This window comes from Haliotis rufescens, unplaced genomic scaffold (genome assembly GCF_023055435.1).
Source record: "Haliotis rufescens isolate VD_foot unplaced genomic scaffold, xgHalRufe1.0.p SCAF_8, whole genome shotgun sequence".
Taxonomy (NCBI): domain Eukaryota; kingdom Metazoa; phylum Mollusca; class Gastropoda; order Lepetellida; family Haliotidae; genus Haliotis; species Haliotis rufescens.
The window spans coordinates 17922498-17940188 of record NW_025964372.1 but is presented as its reverse complement, the minus strand read 5'-3'; the positions used below and the strand labels follow the sequence as shown (position 1 = coordinate 17940188).

The following is a 17691-nucleotide window of genomic DNA, read 5'->3' as shown; positions in this document are numbered from 1 at the left end:
CCCTGGAGTTTGTCTATCAGATGTTTCAGTAGACCAGTGAGCAGTGCATTGCAGTAATCCAGGTGTGATATAACACAAAACTGCGCCAGTGGCAGTGGTTTTGGCGGTGATAAACCCTCGTATCTGGCTGATGTTCCTTATGGTTAAGTATGCTCTCTTATAAATCTCGGAGTTACATCTCCAGGCCATAAAACCTTATTACTCACTTCTCTCATGTCGCCAATAACCTTTCTTGACTCGTTCCGCCGGATTGTGGTCCGCGTATATCTATTTTTCGTGCCGTGGTGAATTTGGACACTTTTTTCTTGTTGGTGAAAGGGGGACAAAGGGACAAGGCAACAACGCGACAATGTCCCGTCTAGGATTCAATAATTTCTCGAAGTGAGGAGCAAGGATTCAGTTACAGTATGAGAATTACTAATACTACTGGGATTAATACACACATATGTAGCAAACTAGTGGCTGACAGACGGTCCCCTAGTTGCCTTGAGGATGATTATGAGGATGATGATAATGATGATGATGGTGAAATCTACACTAACCAATACACGTCCAACAACATTCACATCACACCATCCACTAACTCTCACTGAGTATACACGCATTTCCACCTGCTGCTGATAGTTTTGGAGATTTTAAGGGCTCTTCCGTTAATGTCGATTTCGCAGTCGCACCTGCAGATCAAGAGGAGGTGAGGTGAGGTGAAATGGGGTTTAACGTCGCGTCCAAGATTATTTCACTTATATAGCGACGTGCATGTACGTGTGTGTGTTTGTGTGGCTGCTTGTACTTGTCCGGACTGATGCCGATTTATGGTGCTAGCTCACTGAGATACCATGCCGCAGTTTAACATGAATACCCCACTCAGACACAGTATACTGACTCCGAGCCGACCAGTCCTTATTTTAGCCCCTTAATGCCGACCGCCAGACAGGGTAACAACAAGTACCATCTTTTAACGTCTTTTGGTATGACGCGGCCGGGGATCGAACCCCGGTCCTTCCGCTCTCCGGGCGGACGCTGTACCACTCGACCACGGAGGCGGTCAGATTAAGAGGAAGGCACCGGGGGAGGTGTGGTATGGAGCATGTATGAGTTTTTTAATCCTTTGGGCGCTAGTGGTCTAGAAACCCGACTAAGTCATGAGGTGTTGGGCTACTGTGGGTCATCAACAGGGGTCTGTTTACCGTGGGGGAACGCTGTCTACTGAATAGGTCAGAACGTCGTGGTCAGACATCCTCAGTTGGAATGTATCGGACAGATATGTTCCTGTAAAACAACGATTTTTCATGTTTGTCCATGTGTGTGTGTGTGTGTGTGTGTGTGTGTGTTTGTTTGTTTGACCCATTAATGCCGAGCACAGGCAGGGTATCAACAAGTACCATCGTTTTTAACATCTTTCGGTATGACGCCTTCGGGGATTGAACCCCGGACCTTCGGCTCTCCGGGCGGACGCTCTACCACAAGGCGGAGGCGGTCTGCATGCACTTAGAGTATGGAGACTGGCGCGGAACAAATGCAGTGTATTTGTATTATCATTAAGTTTCATTTGCATCCAGAAAACGTATCTTTTTAGAGAAGCTTATTCACTTTAGACCACTGTTGCGCTTTGAGCATGCACCAAGTGATGAGGTGAGGTGAAATAGGGTTTAACGTCGGTGTTCAGTTCAAGATTAATGCACTTATACTTATATATCGACGTGCATGCACATGTGTGTGTGTGTGTGTGTGTGTGTGTGTGTGTGTGTGTGTGTGTGTGTGTTTGTGTGTGTGTGTGACGCTTTCGGGGATTGAACCTCTCCGGGCGGACGCTCTACAACAAGGCGGAGGCGGTCTGCATGCACTTAGAGTATGGAGACTGGCGCGGAACAAATGCAGTGTATTTGTATTATCATTAAGTTTCATTTGCATCCAGATTGTCACTATCAAAGGTTGACCGCGAACGGTCGTCAAGGTTGTATCATAATCAGTTGCTCATCACTTGTGGGCTATGCATCATAATTCTATTAAGGGACCGACCATTTGATATGCTTGGGGGTCCCGTAATTTTATCCACACACAAAAAAATTGTCCCAGAAAATTCTTGAAAAAAGATTATGCTTCACATAGTTAAAAAATAGAAGAAATTGTCTGTCACAAAAATTACATTGCTGCAAGGTGATTTTCGTAAAAATATATTCAGGCTCATAATCTAAATTAAGAAAAAGGATGTGGTTTTGCATCTGTAGCTGTAAAAAATACCTAATCTCCAGACAAAATCCCAGGCTCCTCCCCGGAATGTCAAATGGTCGGTCTCTAACTTTCACTGATAACCAGCCCCGTGAAGATCCGGGGTAGAATAGGTCTTCCGCAACCCATGATTGCCATAAAAGGCGACTATGCTAGTCGTAAGAGGCGACTAACGGGATCGGGTTGTCAGGCTCGCTGACTTGGTTGATGCATGTCATCGATCCCAATTGCGTGGACCCAATGTCCTTCAAAGTAACACAAATAATATCTTGCGTGACGTTTAGTATCGGACAGACATGTTCCTGTAAAACAACGATTTTTCCTGTTTGTCAAGAACTTTACAGACATGGGGCTCAAGTGGAAGGTAACAGAGGGTGGTAATTGGGAATGTGAGATCAGATTCTACTACCTTGCAGTATGAAGTTCCACAAGGATCGGTGTTGGGGCCGATATTATTTGTGTTATACACAACAAAGATTGGAGGATCACGAAACAGTATGGTGTGGATCACCAGCACTATGCGGATTATACACAGCTCATCGCTAGATTTGAACTGACGCTCACTGATGCTCTGCATTGAACCACGGACCCCACTACACACATCAAGACTTGGATGACGGAGAGCAAACTGAAGCTGAACGATGACACACTGAAGCACTGTTAGGCACAAAACATCAGCTACTGAGGATATGTAAAGTCACGAACGTGTTAGTTGGCAAGGCAACCAAATTAAGGGGTGGTTATTGATTCACGTCTTTCAATGGATGCACACGTTGACAATTTGACGTCATCTCATCACCACAATTTCAGCGAACATCCTTGTTGAGTCCTTGGTCCTCTCCAGACTGGATGTTCCAATAGTTTACTCAAACAGAATCAATACATCTTCACCTTAAAGCTTCAGAAGGTACAACATACAGCTCGTACTGTATTCAGATCTTCCAAATTCTCACATATTACGCCAGTACTCATGGCACTGCACTGGATGCTCTTTTGAAATCCGAGTCCAGTATAAAATACTCTGCATCCCATACAAATGTCTGCATAGACAATCACCAACCCATCTACCAAGTCTTATTCATCATTACAATGTCAGTACACAGAACTCACAACAGCTGGAGGTTCGTCGCTACAAACTCAAAACCTATGGCTTCAAAGCCTTCAGCATAATTGGTCGTCAAGATTCGAACACTCTCCCTCCTCAAATAAGACTATCGCCCAGTTTGGACACTTTCAGATCTAATCTTAAAACGTATCTTTTTAGAGAAGCTTATTCACTTTAGACCACTGTTGCGCTTTGAGCATGCACCAAGTGATGAGGTGAGGTGAAATAGGGTTTAACGTCGGTGTTCAGTTCAAGATTAATGCACTTATACTTATATAGCGACGTGCATGCACATGTGTGTATGTGTGTGTGTGTGTGTGTGTGTGTGTGTGTGTGTGTGTGTGTGTGTTTGTTTGTTTGACCCATTAATGCCGAGCACAGGCAGGGTATCAACTAGTAACATCGTTTTTAACATCTTTCCGTGTGACGCCTTCGGGGATTGAACCCCGGACCTTCGGCTCTCCGGGCGGACGCTCTACCACAAGGCGGAGGCGGTCTGCATGCACTTAGAGTATGGAGACTGACGCGAAACAAATACACTGTATTTGTATTATCATTAAATTTCATTTGCATTCAGATTGTCACTATCAAAGGTTGAACGTTCGTCAAGGTTGTATCATAATCAGTTGCTCATCACTTGAGGGTTATGCATCATAATTCTATAAAGGGATCGACCATTTGATATGCTTGGGGGTCTTGGGATTTTATCCACATACAAAACAATTGTCCCAGAAAATTCTTGAAAAAAATAATTATGCTTCAGATAGTTGAAAAAAAGAAGAATTGTCTGTCACAAAAATTACATTGTTGCAAGGTTATTTTCATTAAAATATATTCAGGCTCATACAGTAAAATACGTCTATAACGAACTCAAAGGGACCACAAATTTTAGTTCGTAATAACCGTAGTTCGTTATAAGCATATATACAGAATATAAACAACAAAAGGCCGGGACTAAAAAATATGTTCGTTATATCGGTCATTTCGTTATAAGCGTGTTCGTTAAGAACGTAGTTTACTGTGGTTTAAATTAAAAAAAGGTATGTGGTATTGCATCTGTAGCTGTAAAAATATCTAATCTCCAGACAAAATCCCAGGCTCCTCCCCGGAATGTCAAATGGTCGGTCTCTAACTTTCACTGATAACCATCAACTGACCAGGATATTAACCGAGTTGTTTACTTATAACGGGACAGTAAGATGGAGACAACAGATTACACAATTTATCTATGTACAGACTGTGACCTGGTTGTTGTAGAAGATGACTACTATGTTATGTTCATTTTCAGTATTCGTTTGAGACCTGCATCACTTCGGGCTTTCCTCCCACATTAAGCTGACACGCCGTGATATAACGGGAATACTGTTAAAAGCGGCGTTAAACCCGACTCACTCACTCACTCATTTTCAGTATTCAATGTTAAGATCCAGAAATTTAACTCATGTTACTACTATCAGTAACCTACTCCAAAGGTTAATCTGTAAGATTACAAACATATTAATATAATTAGATCTGTTGCTGGTTTCCTTAAGCATGAATTCGATATACGATCCCATACATAAGACTAAAACATGTTTGTACTCATTCGTGACCAACTCGTGTTATTCCGGGACAAGCCGCTTGGTTACGGAAAGGGGCGAGTGGTGACGAATGGCTTGTACTATGGGCCGCGAGGCGATACCACCGAATAAACCCTGGACTTGTCTGGTCCTGACTTGACCTGTATTATCTAACATACAAACATGTACACTTCCAGACATGGCAATGCTTTTTTTGTGCGCGAGTATGTTATCAGTATAAGGACTAATGCACTAAAATGTTAGTTTCTATCGGCGCACTTGTATCACTTGTGATACATCCACGCATGACTATGATATCCCCTTTTGAGCGAGTGAGTGAATGTTGTTTAACTCCGCAGTCAGCAACATTCCAGCTAAAACAGCTACCTATCATCAATCTGCGCTACAGAAAGTTACGGAAGTTAAGATGACTTTTGCCTGGTAACACCGATCACTCACAGACATCTATTTTGACCCTACGTCCTTCAAAGTAACACAAATATAAGCTTACGTGACGTTTAGGGCCACACGACGAAGTCAGTTCGGAAAGAGGTTTTTTTTTAAATTGTATACTTCAGTGTGAAAGTGTGAGTTTCCTGAAGTTGAGAGAAGTGATATTTCCATTGCCGTTAACTATACACTTGATATTTCACTGCAGTGGACATAACACTTTGACGGAACTATTGTCATACAAGAGTTACTTTCCCGCAAATTGTCTCCCTTTATCGTATCTAGCCCCAGCACAAACTATTGACTTCCTTTTTACGTTATTTCAACATTGACAAGGCAAAATAATGACAGATGGTCATATATGGAGTTAATATCGCTTCTTGCCGTTTCTTATTCTCTTGAAAATGTGTCGGGTTTTTTTAACTGTAAATTTCTCATTTAACTCAATCGAAAGTCGTCGTTTCGGAAGCGCTTTTTTTGGTTACATGGCCAGTATTTATCCTTTCGTTTCTAAAGCGGTCTCGTAGATTTCAAGAATATTTTTCTTGAAGTTGATTTTGTGTGTTTATATATCCAAATGTAAGGAAAATCTTTAGATTGTGCAGACACGGAACTACTTTTTTAAGTAGGTAGAATATGCCCCCCCCCCCCCCCCCCCCCCTCTTCACACGATGAGAGAAACACGATAATCTACTCGTCACACGAATATCCTTTATTTAATTTAGTATACAGATTTCTGTATCTTGAAACTGCGTTAACGGTACATTTCTCCCTCTTCTCTTTTTTCTCGTACGAATCGGTATATATTAAAATGTCGTGAACATACATATAATATCTATTAATTATCATATAACAATTAATAATTAAATAGCTGTCATTATTTATCACAGGAGGCATGAACAGCTAAGTAGTCTAAAGCATGGACTTTCCCCATGCAGAGTTGCGTCCCTTATGTGTGCCAGGATGCGATTATCGCGGTTTCGAATCCTTGAATTGCCCCGAATAAGCTTCTTCTTTGCTCCAAGTCGGTAAGTCTAAAACATGCATCACTTGATAATGGCTGAAATACTGATAAAAGCGGCGTAGAACCAACTCACCAGGTCACTCATGCATAACATATTTTTATCATCATTTCTCATTTTGATTATGGACAACACTTAATTATTATATTAAATTTTGAATAAATTATTTTATACCACATTTCTTAATTATGTCACTTCTCTTAATCACTACTGTTTCAATATGTTATAACGAAACAGCCAAAACATACACCCACTCAGAAACCCTGAACAACAACAAAAAACAAAACAAAACAATAACAACAACAACAACAATAGCAATAACATTGTGTGGCACTGAAACATCACCGGGCAATATCGGTTCGAATTTGGGATTCGAACCTACAATAATTGATCCTTGGTGATGATATGAGCCGTCTCAGTGTAAAAGTCATTGTGCATAACCCGGTACACTTATAGCCAACACACGTGTGTAAATATACCGACAGATACTGTTACTATCAGTGACTCACTATGATTCACCGCGTGATACTGAACTCATAAAAAACATATTCTATCCACATGACCAGGACGAGTAATGACAACCGTCCTTGGTATATAAACTGTGTCGGCACTTGAAGCACACACGACGATTTGCCTTTCGGAGAAGAGAAGTTCAGATCGCTTTTCTTTCATCTCACCCAGTGTATAGTCATCCTGGGACACCAGCTTCTGGTAGCAGACGTCATCATACATCAGACGATAGTGCCAGAAGACAAGTTCTAGAACTATGGCTCGGCTCGTAGTTGTTGTCGTTGCCTTGATGGTGACGCTGTCAGCTGCAGCACCTAAATCTGTGACGAACACGCCAGCTCAGAACACAGGAGTGTACCCCCCGAACTTCCCCACCCCGACGGAGACCTACAGCAGGTTCGCCCAGATGGACGCCACGGGGAACTACTTCCTGTTCTGGTGGGCAAACTCCACACACATCCAGTTTGAAGCTCACGTGAAAACCAGGGGCTACGTAGGCTTCGGTATTTCTAACCATGGCAACATGTACCCCGCTGATGTGGTGATTGGCTGGGTGAAGGACGGGAAGGTGCACTTTGAGGTGAGAATTCTTTACTTTTTGTACACACTTGTCATGGCAATTTCGCCTGTTGTCCGTTGTCCTTACGACGTTTGGGTATTCCATTTACTAGTATTTACAGCACCCAATCAACACGAACCAGTGCAGTTACCATCTTTATATTTTTTCTCGGCCAGAGTCCCAAGGGCGTGTTGCAACAGGGAAAAGCACCCATCTTCCAACCATAACATTGCTACTATCCCGGAGAGCGGAACGTCGGGGTTTCGATCCCCGGCCGCGTTATACCAAAAGACGTTAAAAGATGGACTTGTTGTTACCCTGTCCGGCGTACGGCTTTAAGGGGTTAAAACAAAGGCTGGTCGGCTCGGAGTCAGTATACTGTGTCGAAGTGGGGGTATTCATGTTAAACTGCGGCATGGTATATCAGTGTGCTAGCACTATGAATCGGCATCCGTCCGGACTAGTACAAGCAGCCACACAAACACACACACGCACATGCACGTCATTATATAAGTACAATACTCTTGGACGCGACGTTAAACCCCATTTCGACTCACCTCACCTCACCATTTAACCCATAGATGAAATGAAAAAAAAATCAAACTGACAAACCAAGAAAATAGTTTAGCTAGGGGAAGAGTATTCAGCGTCACGTCAGTCATATTTGTCAACATATTGATTAGCTGGTTGCAAATTCAACTCCAAGCATAGTTGTAGGCCGCCGACTACAGTGGGGAGCTGAGATAGTTTAGAGAGCAATGTCAACAGGCTATCGCTGTGAGGAGTTTGACGTAACAATTGTGATTCGCGTATGAAGCCGTCTTTAAAATGCTGATCACAATTTCAACAAAACACAAAAATGTTTTTTTTATTTTGATGAAGGGAGGGATTTCTTTAACTTTCATAATTATATTCATGAAGCTGACATTGCTTACAATGCCGTATGTATAAACTAGTGTCCAAAAGAAACGATACCAATTTATTTTCAAAATTGTTTTTTACTAAGTGAATTGTCAAGTATGAAAACATGCCAATTTGTATTGCACATCCCAAACACAGCATAGTCGATAAAAAATACCGGGAACACGTGATCACTTCTGGGAAAAAACGTAAATTTCGTGAAAGTGACATTTCCCTCTCTAGCATGTTCTGCACGTGCAGAAAAACTGTAAAAAACGGCTGATCAGACACGTTGATATCACAGCAACAAAAAGAACACAAGATATGCCACGTTTGACAGCCATCGAGAGAGAGAGAGCCGTTGGAATGGTCCAACAAGGAGCGTCACACGTCGACGTCGCCAGAAGGTTGGGCTGCGCACGCATCACTATCACCAGGTTGATGCAGCGGTTACGTCAGACAGGTCAGACGTCAGACAGGCCCAGGAGTGGAAGACCACGAGTAACCACGCCCCGTGAAGATCGTTACATCCGGGTATTACACCTTAGGAACCGCACCGTAACAGCGACGTCCACGGCGGCTACAGCACTGGGACACAGGATCAGTCGACAGACCGTCTACAGGAGACTACGGCAGTATGGTATCCGGCCACGTCATCCCTACCGCGGACCGCTCCTGACGCCTCGACACCGGAACAACAGACTGATCTGGGCCAGGCGAGTTCGACGTTGGCAACGGCGGGACTGGGCACGTGTTATGTTCTCTGATGAGAGCAGATTCCTCATCTTCAGAAACGATGGACGGCAGCTTGTATACCGACGATTTGGTGAACGTTTGGCGCCTAACTGTATCCAACAGGTCCGGCCGTTTGGAGGTGGAGGGTTAATGGTTTGGGGTGGCATATGTGGTGACGTCAAAACGATGCTTGTCGTAATTCGTGGAAACCTGAATGCACAGCGTTATCTTGATGACATCCTACGGCCTGTTGTGGTGCCCTTTATTCAGCAACAGCCTCGTGGACTCCTTTTCCATCATGACAATGCAAGGCCACACACAGCAAGATTGACACAGAACTTCCTTGCCGACGCCAACGTACAGGTTTTGCCATGGCCCGCATGTTCACCGGACATGAATCCCATCGAGCACTTATGGGACCACCTCGATCGGCAAATCCGACGTCGCCGTGTGCCTCCATACGTCCAGGACTTGGAACGATGTCTCCTCGAGGAATGGCAACGCATCACTCCCAACGTCATCAGATGTTTGACGTCATCAGTCCGTAGGCGTGTTCTGGCATGTATTGATGCTCACGGTGGACATACCCGCTACTGACTTGACTTTGAGTCGTGTGGTGTGACATTTCCCGTTGTTTCTGTGATCAGTGCTCTAACGAAATGTTCATTTTTCGACCCCACCCTTCTTTAAAGGCTTGTCATATTGGTTGTACAGATTTTATTGACATGAAATTTTTGTACAGATGTTGTGAAAGGATTTCTCAAAAGCATAACACCAATCCTAAACTTCTGCATTGTTTAGTTTTTCTTTTATGTCGTTGCAAACAGGTGGTGTCGTTTCTTTTGGACACTAGTTTATATATTCTTCTGTAAGATTTGTGTCATCTTTTTCATGTTTTTTTATTGTTAAGTATTTATTTGCAAATAATTTTGGTCGAGATCTTGTATTTATTTAAACACTTGCTTAGATGCGAAGTTGATGTGCTGCATCAGCATTTAATGGATACTAGGAATTCATGTCCGTGGATAAGAAGCTTTCCTTGTTTATTCGACCCGTGAAGATCCGGGGTAGAATAGGTCTTCAGCAACCAATGCTTGCCGTAAAAGGCGAATATGATTGTCGTAAAAGGCGACTTACGGGATCGGGTGGTCAGGCTCGCTGACTTGGTTGATGCATGTCATCGATCCCAATTGCGTGGATCGATGCTCATGATATCAATCACTGGATTGTCTGGTCGATTATTTACAGACCGCCGTCATATAGCAGGAATATTGCTGAGTGCGGCGTTAAAATAAAAACCAACCAACCAATCTTGTTTATTCAATTACCGCTTGGTTATTGCTTTAAGGTAAAAGAACACGATTAACAACTTGCATGTTTATCAAGAGTTACGTGACAGTGTTTATTCTTGATGTTTACTGCCAGACTCAAGATTTACATGTTTATGGGAGGAATTATGGTTCTCCTTGTTTTGTATTGTTGCAAAGATCGTTAGTCAAATTTGTACAATTGATTACTCGCCATGAAGTATAGATATATGGGGCTGAGGTGAAACAAAAATATATACCACTAATAAAAGTAACGGACACTCCGATTCTTTGAAATTCATATTATAGTAGTTAATCTGTCATGCCATTGAAAGGAATTGAGTGGTCCCTAATTCTTTTGAGTAGTAAATGTCAGAATTATGCATGTTATAATGTGTGTAAACGGTTGTTGTTTTTAAATGCGATCCACAGCTGTGTTTCCTTTTATAATTGGTGGGGTGGAGGGGTAGCCTAGTGGTTAAAACGTTTGCTCGCCCACTGAAGGCCCGGGTTCGATTCCCCACATGGGTACGGTACGTGAAGCCTTTTTTCTGGTGTCCCCCGCCGTGATATTGCTGGAATATTGCTAAAAGCGGCGTAAAACAATGCTCACTCCTCACTGTTATCATTGTATGGTTTCTTTCAGGACCGCCACGCAATCGGTTATTATGAACCAATCATCGACGACTCTCAGGACTGGACCATTATCGCCGGCTTCGAGAACGACTTCGGCACCGTGTTAAAGTTTTCTCGAGCACTCGACACTTGTGATGAGAAGCAGGACTTTGTAATCAAGGTAGAGTAACCTAGTTGGATATTATTATTAACACTTCGTTATCAAACCGGATGTAATGGAATCTGGCACAGGGAACAGTCTGTTTTGTTAATGTATACTGCCGAAAAAGGGTAAGTGTGCTTCATATAAATAAAGTGCTGTAAATGTTAAGTTATTGACAGCAGCAGCGTAATATTTGGTCACCCGTCTGAGCAATGTTTATTGAAGCAAATTCATGGTCAAAACCCATACCTGGTGACAAGAGACAGAGAGACACGCCCTAAAACAAATCAATCCATATTGGGTGTGACCACCATGTGCGTTGATACAGGCGAGTCAGCGGCGGCGCACTGAAGACACCAGCTGATTGAAAGCAGCCTGTTGTTCCAAATGTCAACCGAAGACTGGCCCTACTAAGCTGGAGTTAGCGGCTGGTTCTGATCCTGTCGTAGGCGTCGGTCCATCTCATCTCAGAATTGTTCTTTTGGGTAACGGTCTGGAGAAACGGCCGGTCATGGCTGTACAGCAATGTTAAGCTGCCCAAAAAAGTTTGTTACAACACGTGCAACGAACTGCGACTTTGTGTAACGCAAGCGGCGCTATAATATTCTCCCTTGTAGACCCTTGCACGACCATCCGCGCTGTCCAGGTGAAATTTCTTGCATCGTGAATCACGCCCTTTAAGCCGAAAATATATCTTCATTAATATGTATTGCAAGCTGCATTATTTAATTTGAGAATATATTTATTTTTATTGAACTTTATATGAAGCACATTTACTTTTTTCCTTTAGCATATTTAGATATGACGTAAGGCCCGGGTTCGGTTACAAACATGAATTCAGCATTTGAAACCCATTCCGAGCCGCACCTTCCCTTCTCCCCTCTGGTGATATTGTTGGATTATTGTTTAAAGCGGCGTAAAACAAATCAGCCACTCCCTCACTCAATTTGTTTCTTACTTATGCATATATTGTCTCCCCCAGGAGGGGACGACGAAGGCCATCTTCTCTTACCACCCCGATGACCCCATCCACGAGACTGGCCTGATCTACCATGGGGCCGGCAGACGGGGCTCCAAGAGTCTCTTGCTGTTGGACATGACCCCGACCTTGAAGGTGATGCCAGCTGACACCCAGCACTTCGACATGAAGAACCAGAAGGTGAGGAGGCTACCTCGTCACTACGACATCTTCACCACACAATAATGCAACCACGCTGTACCTCACTTGTAACGTCAAATGTTCTAGGAATTATTCAAATCTTTCAATTGCGGAATCTTTATATTTTCAGATTTCTTAGTACTACGTTGTCGTAGGTCTATGTTAAAGTTTGGTAGTTACGATTTTCTTAGTACTACGTTGTCGTAAGCCTATGTTAAAGTATGGGAGTTACGGTTTTCTTAGTACTACGTTGTCGTAAGCCTATGTTAAAGTATGGGAGTTACGATTGTCTTAGTACTACGTGTCGTAGGTCTATGTTAAAGTATGGGAGTTACGATTGTCTTAGTACTATTTTGTCGTAAGTCTATGTTAAAGTATGGGAGTTACGATCGTCTTAGTACTACGTTGTCGTAAGTCTATGTTAAGTCTATGGGAGTTAGATTGTCTCAGCGCTGAGATCGCTTAGAGGAACGGGGCCCTGAATATAGCAAGACGGTTAAGCAAAGCTGTACCTGCTCCTTCTTCAGACCATACAGTGTAAAATAACAAATAATTCATTCCAGTTTATCCCGGCCCTCATCTGCGAGATGTTTCCGCAACAACATTTGTTGTGATTCCCGTCTTCTTTTGACTTATGATACCTGATGCCAGAACGTGCATGTCTTTATTCCAACAGTTCCACGTGCCTGCCGTTGGCACCTTCTACCATTGCACCGTCTTCAAGGTGCCCGTACTTCCAAAGAAACACCACCTCATCATGGTAAGTTGAATAAATGGTGTCACGATCACGATCACGTGACTGTAGGAGTATTTGTAATGATTATCACCACATTGGTACGTGGGTGCATTGATTATCATTGTCACCTAATATCTAAACATAATATATCACCTAATATAGTGTTTGTGGTTTTTTTCACTAGTTCGGATGTATGCTGGTCTTATAGTGCAAGCCAAACCGTCCTTGGTGAATTCCCTTATTGTTACGGTGGCCCATAAGGGACATGGAGTCTGTTTTTCAATATTTTGATATTTCACTTACTTTTATCGTACCCTTTTGCAAATTAACACAATTTGTCATACAAATATGAGATAAATCATGTATAAATACAACCGGAAAAATGGAAAATGTACTTTCAAGTAGCTATTGAATCGCTGAAATGTGAAGCGAAAATGTCAAAAAGTAAAATGAAAATGTCATGAACTTGTCATTGCCTAGGATAATCTTGTCATGACCTTGATTCATCTTATCACTGCACTGAATCACTCCGTCATTGTGTCCCTGCAATCCCCAGTATGAACCTGTCATCACCCCTGGCAACGTGGATATCGTCCACCACATGGTTCTGTACACGTGTCCCAAGCTGGATGACAAGTACGACCTGATGGACTACCACTGCTACCGCGAGAGAGACCCCCTGCTTCGGGCCTGTACAGCCGTCTTCCTTGCCTGGGCCGTTGGAGGAGAGGTGAGCCTCGTTCTCATAAAACTTTGGTTGAATACTCCCTAGGGAGCTGGGACTGAAAATTGCGTGCACAGTGACTCATTGACCGGGGTTATTATGTAGCGCTATGAGCATGCTTAAGGGTATGGATGTGGCACATTTCTACTACTACTACTACTACTACTACTACTACTACTACTACTACTACTACTACTACTAGTGCTGCTACTACTGCTACTTCTATTACTACTACTATTACTGCTACTATTACTACTACTACTATTACTACTACTATTACTGCTACTATTACTAGCACTACTACTATTACTACTACTATTACTACTACCACTACTACTACCACTACTACTAGTATTACTACCACTACTATTATTACAACTACTACTACTATTTTTACTACTACTAACTGCTACCATTACTGCTACTATTACTACCACTACTAATGCTAATACTATTAGTACTACTACTATTCTTATTAGTACTACTACTACTTTTACTACTACTACTAATGCTACTTTTACTACTACTACTATCATTATTACTACTACTGCTGCTGCTACTACTACTTTTACTACTACTACTACTGCTACTACTACTACTACTACAACTATGCGTAGCTTAGGTCCCCGGTTACTTGGTTCATTGTTTGTCAAGGGAGCCGGACGGTGTGGAGAGTTGCTCATATTACTGGGTTGTCTGGTTCAGACTCGATTATTTACAGAACGCCGTACTAAAGCAGGAATAGTGCCGAGCTCGGCGTTAAAGAACAAAAGGAACTGAACAAAACATAAACATAAACAAACGGAAGAGGCACTTATAATACATCACCAGGGAGACGCAGGTTCTTCCAGCTTGAATTGCTGAGCACGGATTGGCGACCTGGAACCATTCCGCAATGCCAACATGCCGCGTTAAAATAATGGGTATTGCGATCGCCTGCGCGCTAAGATCGTCCACACAGGAGGCCAGACATAATGTCATTGCTACTGTGTGAGGTGTCTTGGCGATAATACACGTGCACTGATGCATGGTTTGTAAAACCCGGATAATAACAAGTGTCACTTGCCATCTGTGTTCCAGCTTGACGTCACTTGCTCACTGAGGTGTGGGTAGGTAGCCTAGTGGTTAAAGCGTTCTTTCGACACGTCGAAGGCCCGGGTTCGATTCCCACGTGTGTACAATGCGTGAAGATGTTGTCAACCAACGTGATATTGCTGGAATATTGCTAAAAGTGGCGTGAAGCCCAAATCACACACTCGCTGTCTGATGAAAATAGATTGCCTCTACCGTCTGGTCACGCTCTCGTTTTCTGTTGAGTGTATGTTGAGATTATATTGATGTATGACTTGACAGTGTAAATGCTGGTAAATAATAGGAATACTTATGAATTAATTAAAAATAATTCCTACCATTTCTTCAGCCGTTCTATCTTCCTGATGATGCGGGATTACCCCTCGGAACGAAAGAAGACCCGAGTTTCCTACTGCTGGAGACCCACTATAACAACCCCACCCTGAAAGCAGGTACCCAAAGATATTATCTCCAACTGTATCAACACCACCCTGAAAGTAGGTAAATGTGGAGATTATCTCCCACTATAACAACCCCACCCTGAAAGCAGGTACGTATAGAGGTTATCTCCAACTGTAACAACACCACCCTGAAAGCAGGTAAATGTGGAGATTATATCCCACTATAACAACCCCAACCCTTAAAGCAGGTACGTATAGAGGTTATCTCCCACTATAACAACCCCACCCCTTAAAGCAGGTACGTATAGAGATTATCTCCCTCTACTGTTTCCCTGACAACAGACCCCAGTCCCTCAGCCCTTAACCAGTCTCTAAACACTTAAAAACAAACCTGAACTTAATGATGCCCAAACCTCGAAATATGATTCGAGACAACTGTTAACGCCATCGTTACTTTTGTGTGCGAACAGTCGACAACTGACGACAGAAGTTTTTTTTATGACCACCCAACCGATGTGAAACATTAACGAGCGCTTCCAACATTCCGCACTGGATTTTCGGCCTCCTTGTGAAACAAAGATTTTTCTATCATGGCTCAGGGGTCATCGACAGTTCCGGCATGCGTATCCACTACACGCCGACCCTACGACTTCACGACGCCGGGGTGCTGGAAACTGGTGTCATGGTAGACAATTTCCAGATCATCCCTCCAGAGTACGAATCCTTCAAATCCCGGGGGTACTGCAGCATGGCCTGTATGGAGAGGGTAACGTCTTCCTTGTCGAATTTCACATTTCTTGTTTTTCATGTCCACCAGTCTGTCTTCATTCTATAATCTCTAGCAGTAGGCGAGCTTATACAAATACTCCAAAACAGCGTTAAACCCTCCCTTACTAACTCATTCTGCCAACTCTTGGAGAAAGCGAGAAACCTGATCTGAAGGTCAAAACAGCGTTAAGTCCTTACTCACCTACCCGCCCATTACCCCACTCTTGGAGAAGGCGATACAATGGATTTGTATATAGTTCAAAGCAGCTTTCTATCCTCGCTCATTCACCCATTATTACACTCTTGGAGAAAGCGATGCAATTGATATATAGGTCAAAGCAGTATTTATCCTCGCTGAAAAAAGGTGCCCACTACTCCACTCTTGGAAAAAAGCAATAAATTTATACACAGGCCAAATAAGCGTTTAATCCTCACTCATTCACCTGCCCCACTTTCCCATTCTCAGTCATTGTGTTGACTTGAATGAGGATCAATGATTTGATGCTCCTGATATTATCGAGACCAGGCTCTATCGCTTACAGGATGTTGTGTGTGTACCTCTGTATTTGATAACTCTAATTAAACTGAGGATCAAAAGAAACTATACCTCTAAGTTTATGATGATATATCAATTGAAAATATCTTAAGTCAGAGATGTTATATTAAAAAAGGAACTGCATTGGTGCTTAGTCTACTTAAAACTACTACATGGTATATCCAAATATAGTATAACCCATGTCTTCATTGAACCAACTTGTACACACAATTAACCAGCCACACATTACTTATTACAAAAAATAAGTGATGGTGAATACACATAATCAAATTTAATAACAGCTATTTCAATTTTCATTTACATGAAAAACAAACTCGGTGTACTTTCCTTTGGCTCTCAGTGTATGGTATATATTTGGCTATCTTCAGTCCCTGACTCGGTCCACTGCCCCGGAGATGAATGTGTTCGCAGTGTTCCAGCACACGCATCTTATTGGGAAGGGAATCAGGACCCGCATCATCAGGAACGGCACAGAGATCGAACCTCTCATCGTGGACGACAGCTACGACTTTGACTTCCAGGAAACCAGACTGCTGGCTCACGAGAGGAAGCTGCAAGTGGTAATACTCCAATCAATAAACGCGAATTAACCAATCAGATTTAAACCATTGATAACCACATCTCAGACATCTGCACGAAGCAGTAAATATTCAGATCTTTATTCAGTACAGTACAGGCCACAGGCCCTTTTTACAAAATGTATGGCATATTTATGGCAACAGTCACAATGATAAAATACGTGTTCTCTCTTCTTTACTGTGATACAGATATTTAGCGATATTAATAATCAGCTTTGTGTTGGTTGTAGGTAAATGAATGTTAAACTTATGGACATTTGGATGTAAATAATATTTTGAAGGAATATAGAGATGGCGTAGGTGAGTGTATGCAGGGCACACTATCAGGAAATGAACTCGTTTTCTATTAGGCCAACTTGACATAGTTTGCAAAATCTTTTTTCGCGAGTGATATTAAGTTTTCTACCAGTTTCTATTTCCAGCCAGTGTGTAAATATTGCCGGTCTTGCATGTCCTGGTAACATACATGTAAATTTATGCTCAACATCATCCCTCTTTAAAATTCATGTTTCTCCATGATGCTTATGTAGAACTACATTTTTTC

The 17691-nt window shown here is 42.5% G+C and overlaps 1 protein-coding gene across 1 annotated transcript in view; it reads left to right on the top strand.

Moving 5' to 3' along the window:
- Positions 1-6879: 6879 nt before the first annotated feature.
- Positions 6880-17691, top strand: part of LOC124142502 — a 34314-nt gene continuing 23502 nt past the window's right edge. Inside the window, exons 1-9 of the mRNA XM_048389726.1 lie at positions 6880-6988; positions 7040-7455; positions 11023-11172; positions 12137-12313; positions 12990-13073; positions 13606-13779; positions 15194-15296; positions 15845-16011; positions 16938-17129. Coding sequence (XP_048245683.1) covers positions 7132-7455; positions 11023-11172; positions 12137-12313; positions 12990-13073; positions 13606-13779; positions 15194-15296; positions 15845-16011; positions 16938-17129 — 1371 coding nt within the window. The 5' untranslated portion in view covers positions 6880-6988; positions 7040-7131. The remainder of the gene's footprint in view (positions 6989-7039; positions 7456-11022; positions 11173-12136; positions 12314-12989; positions 13074-13605; positions 13780-15193; positions 15297-15844; positions 16012-16937; positions 17130-17691) is intronic.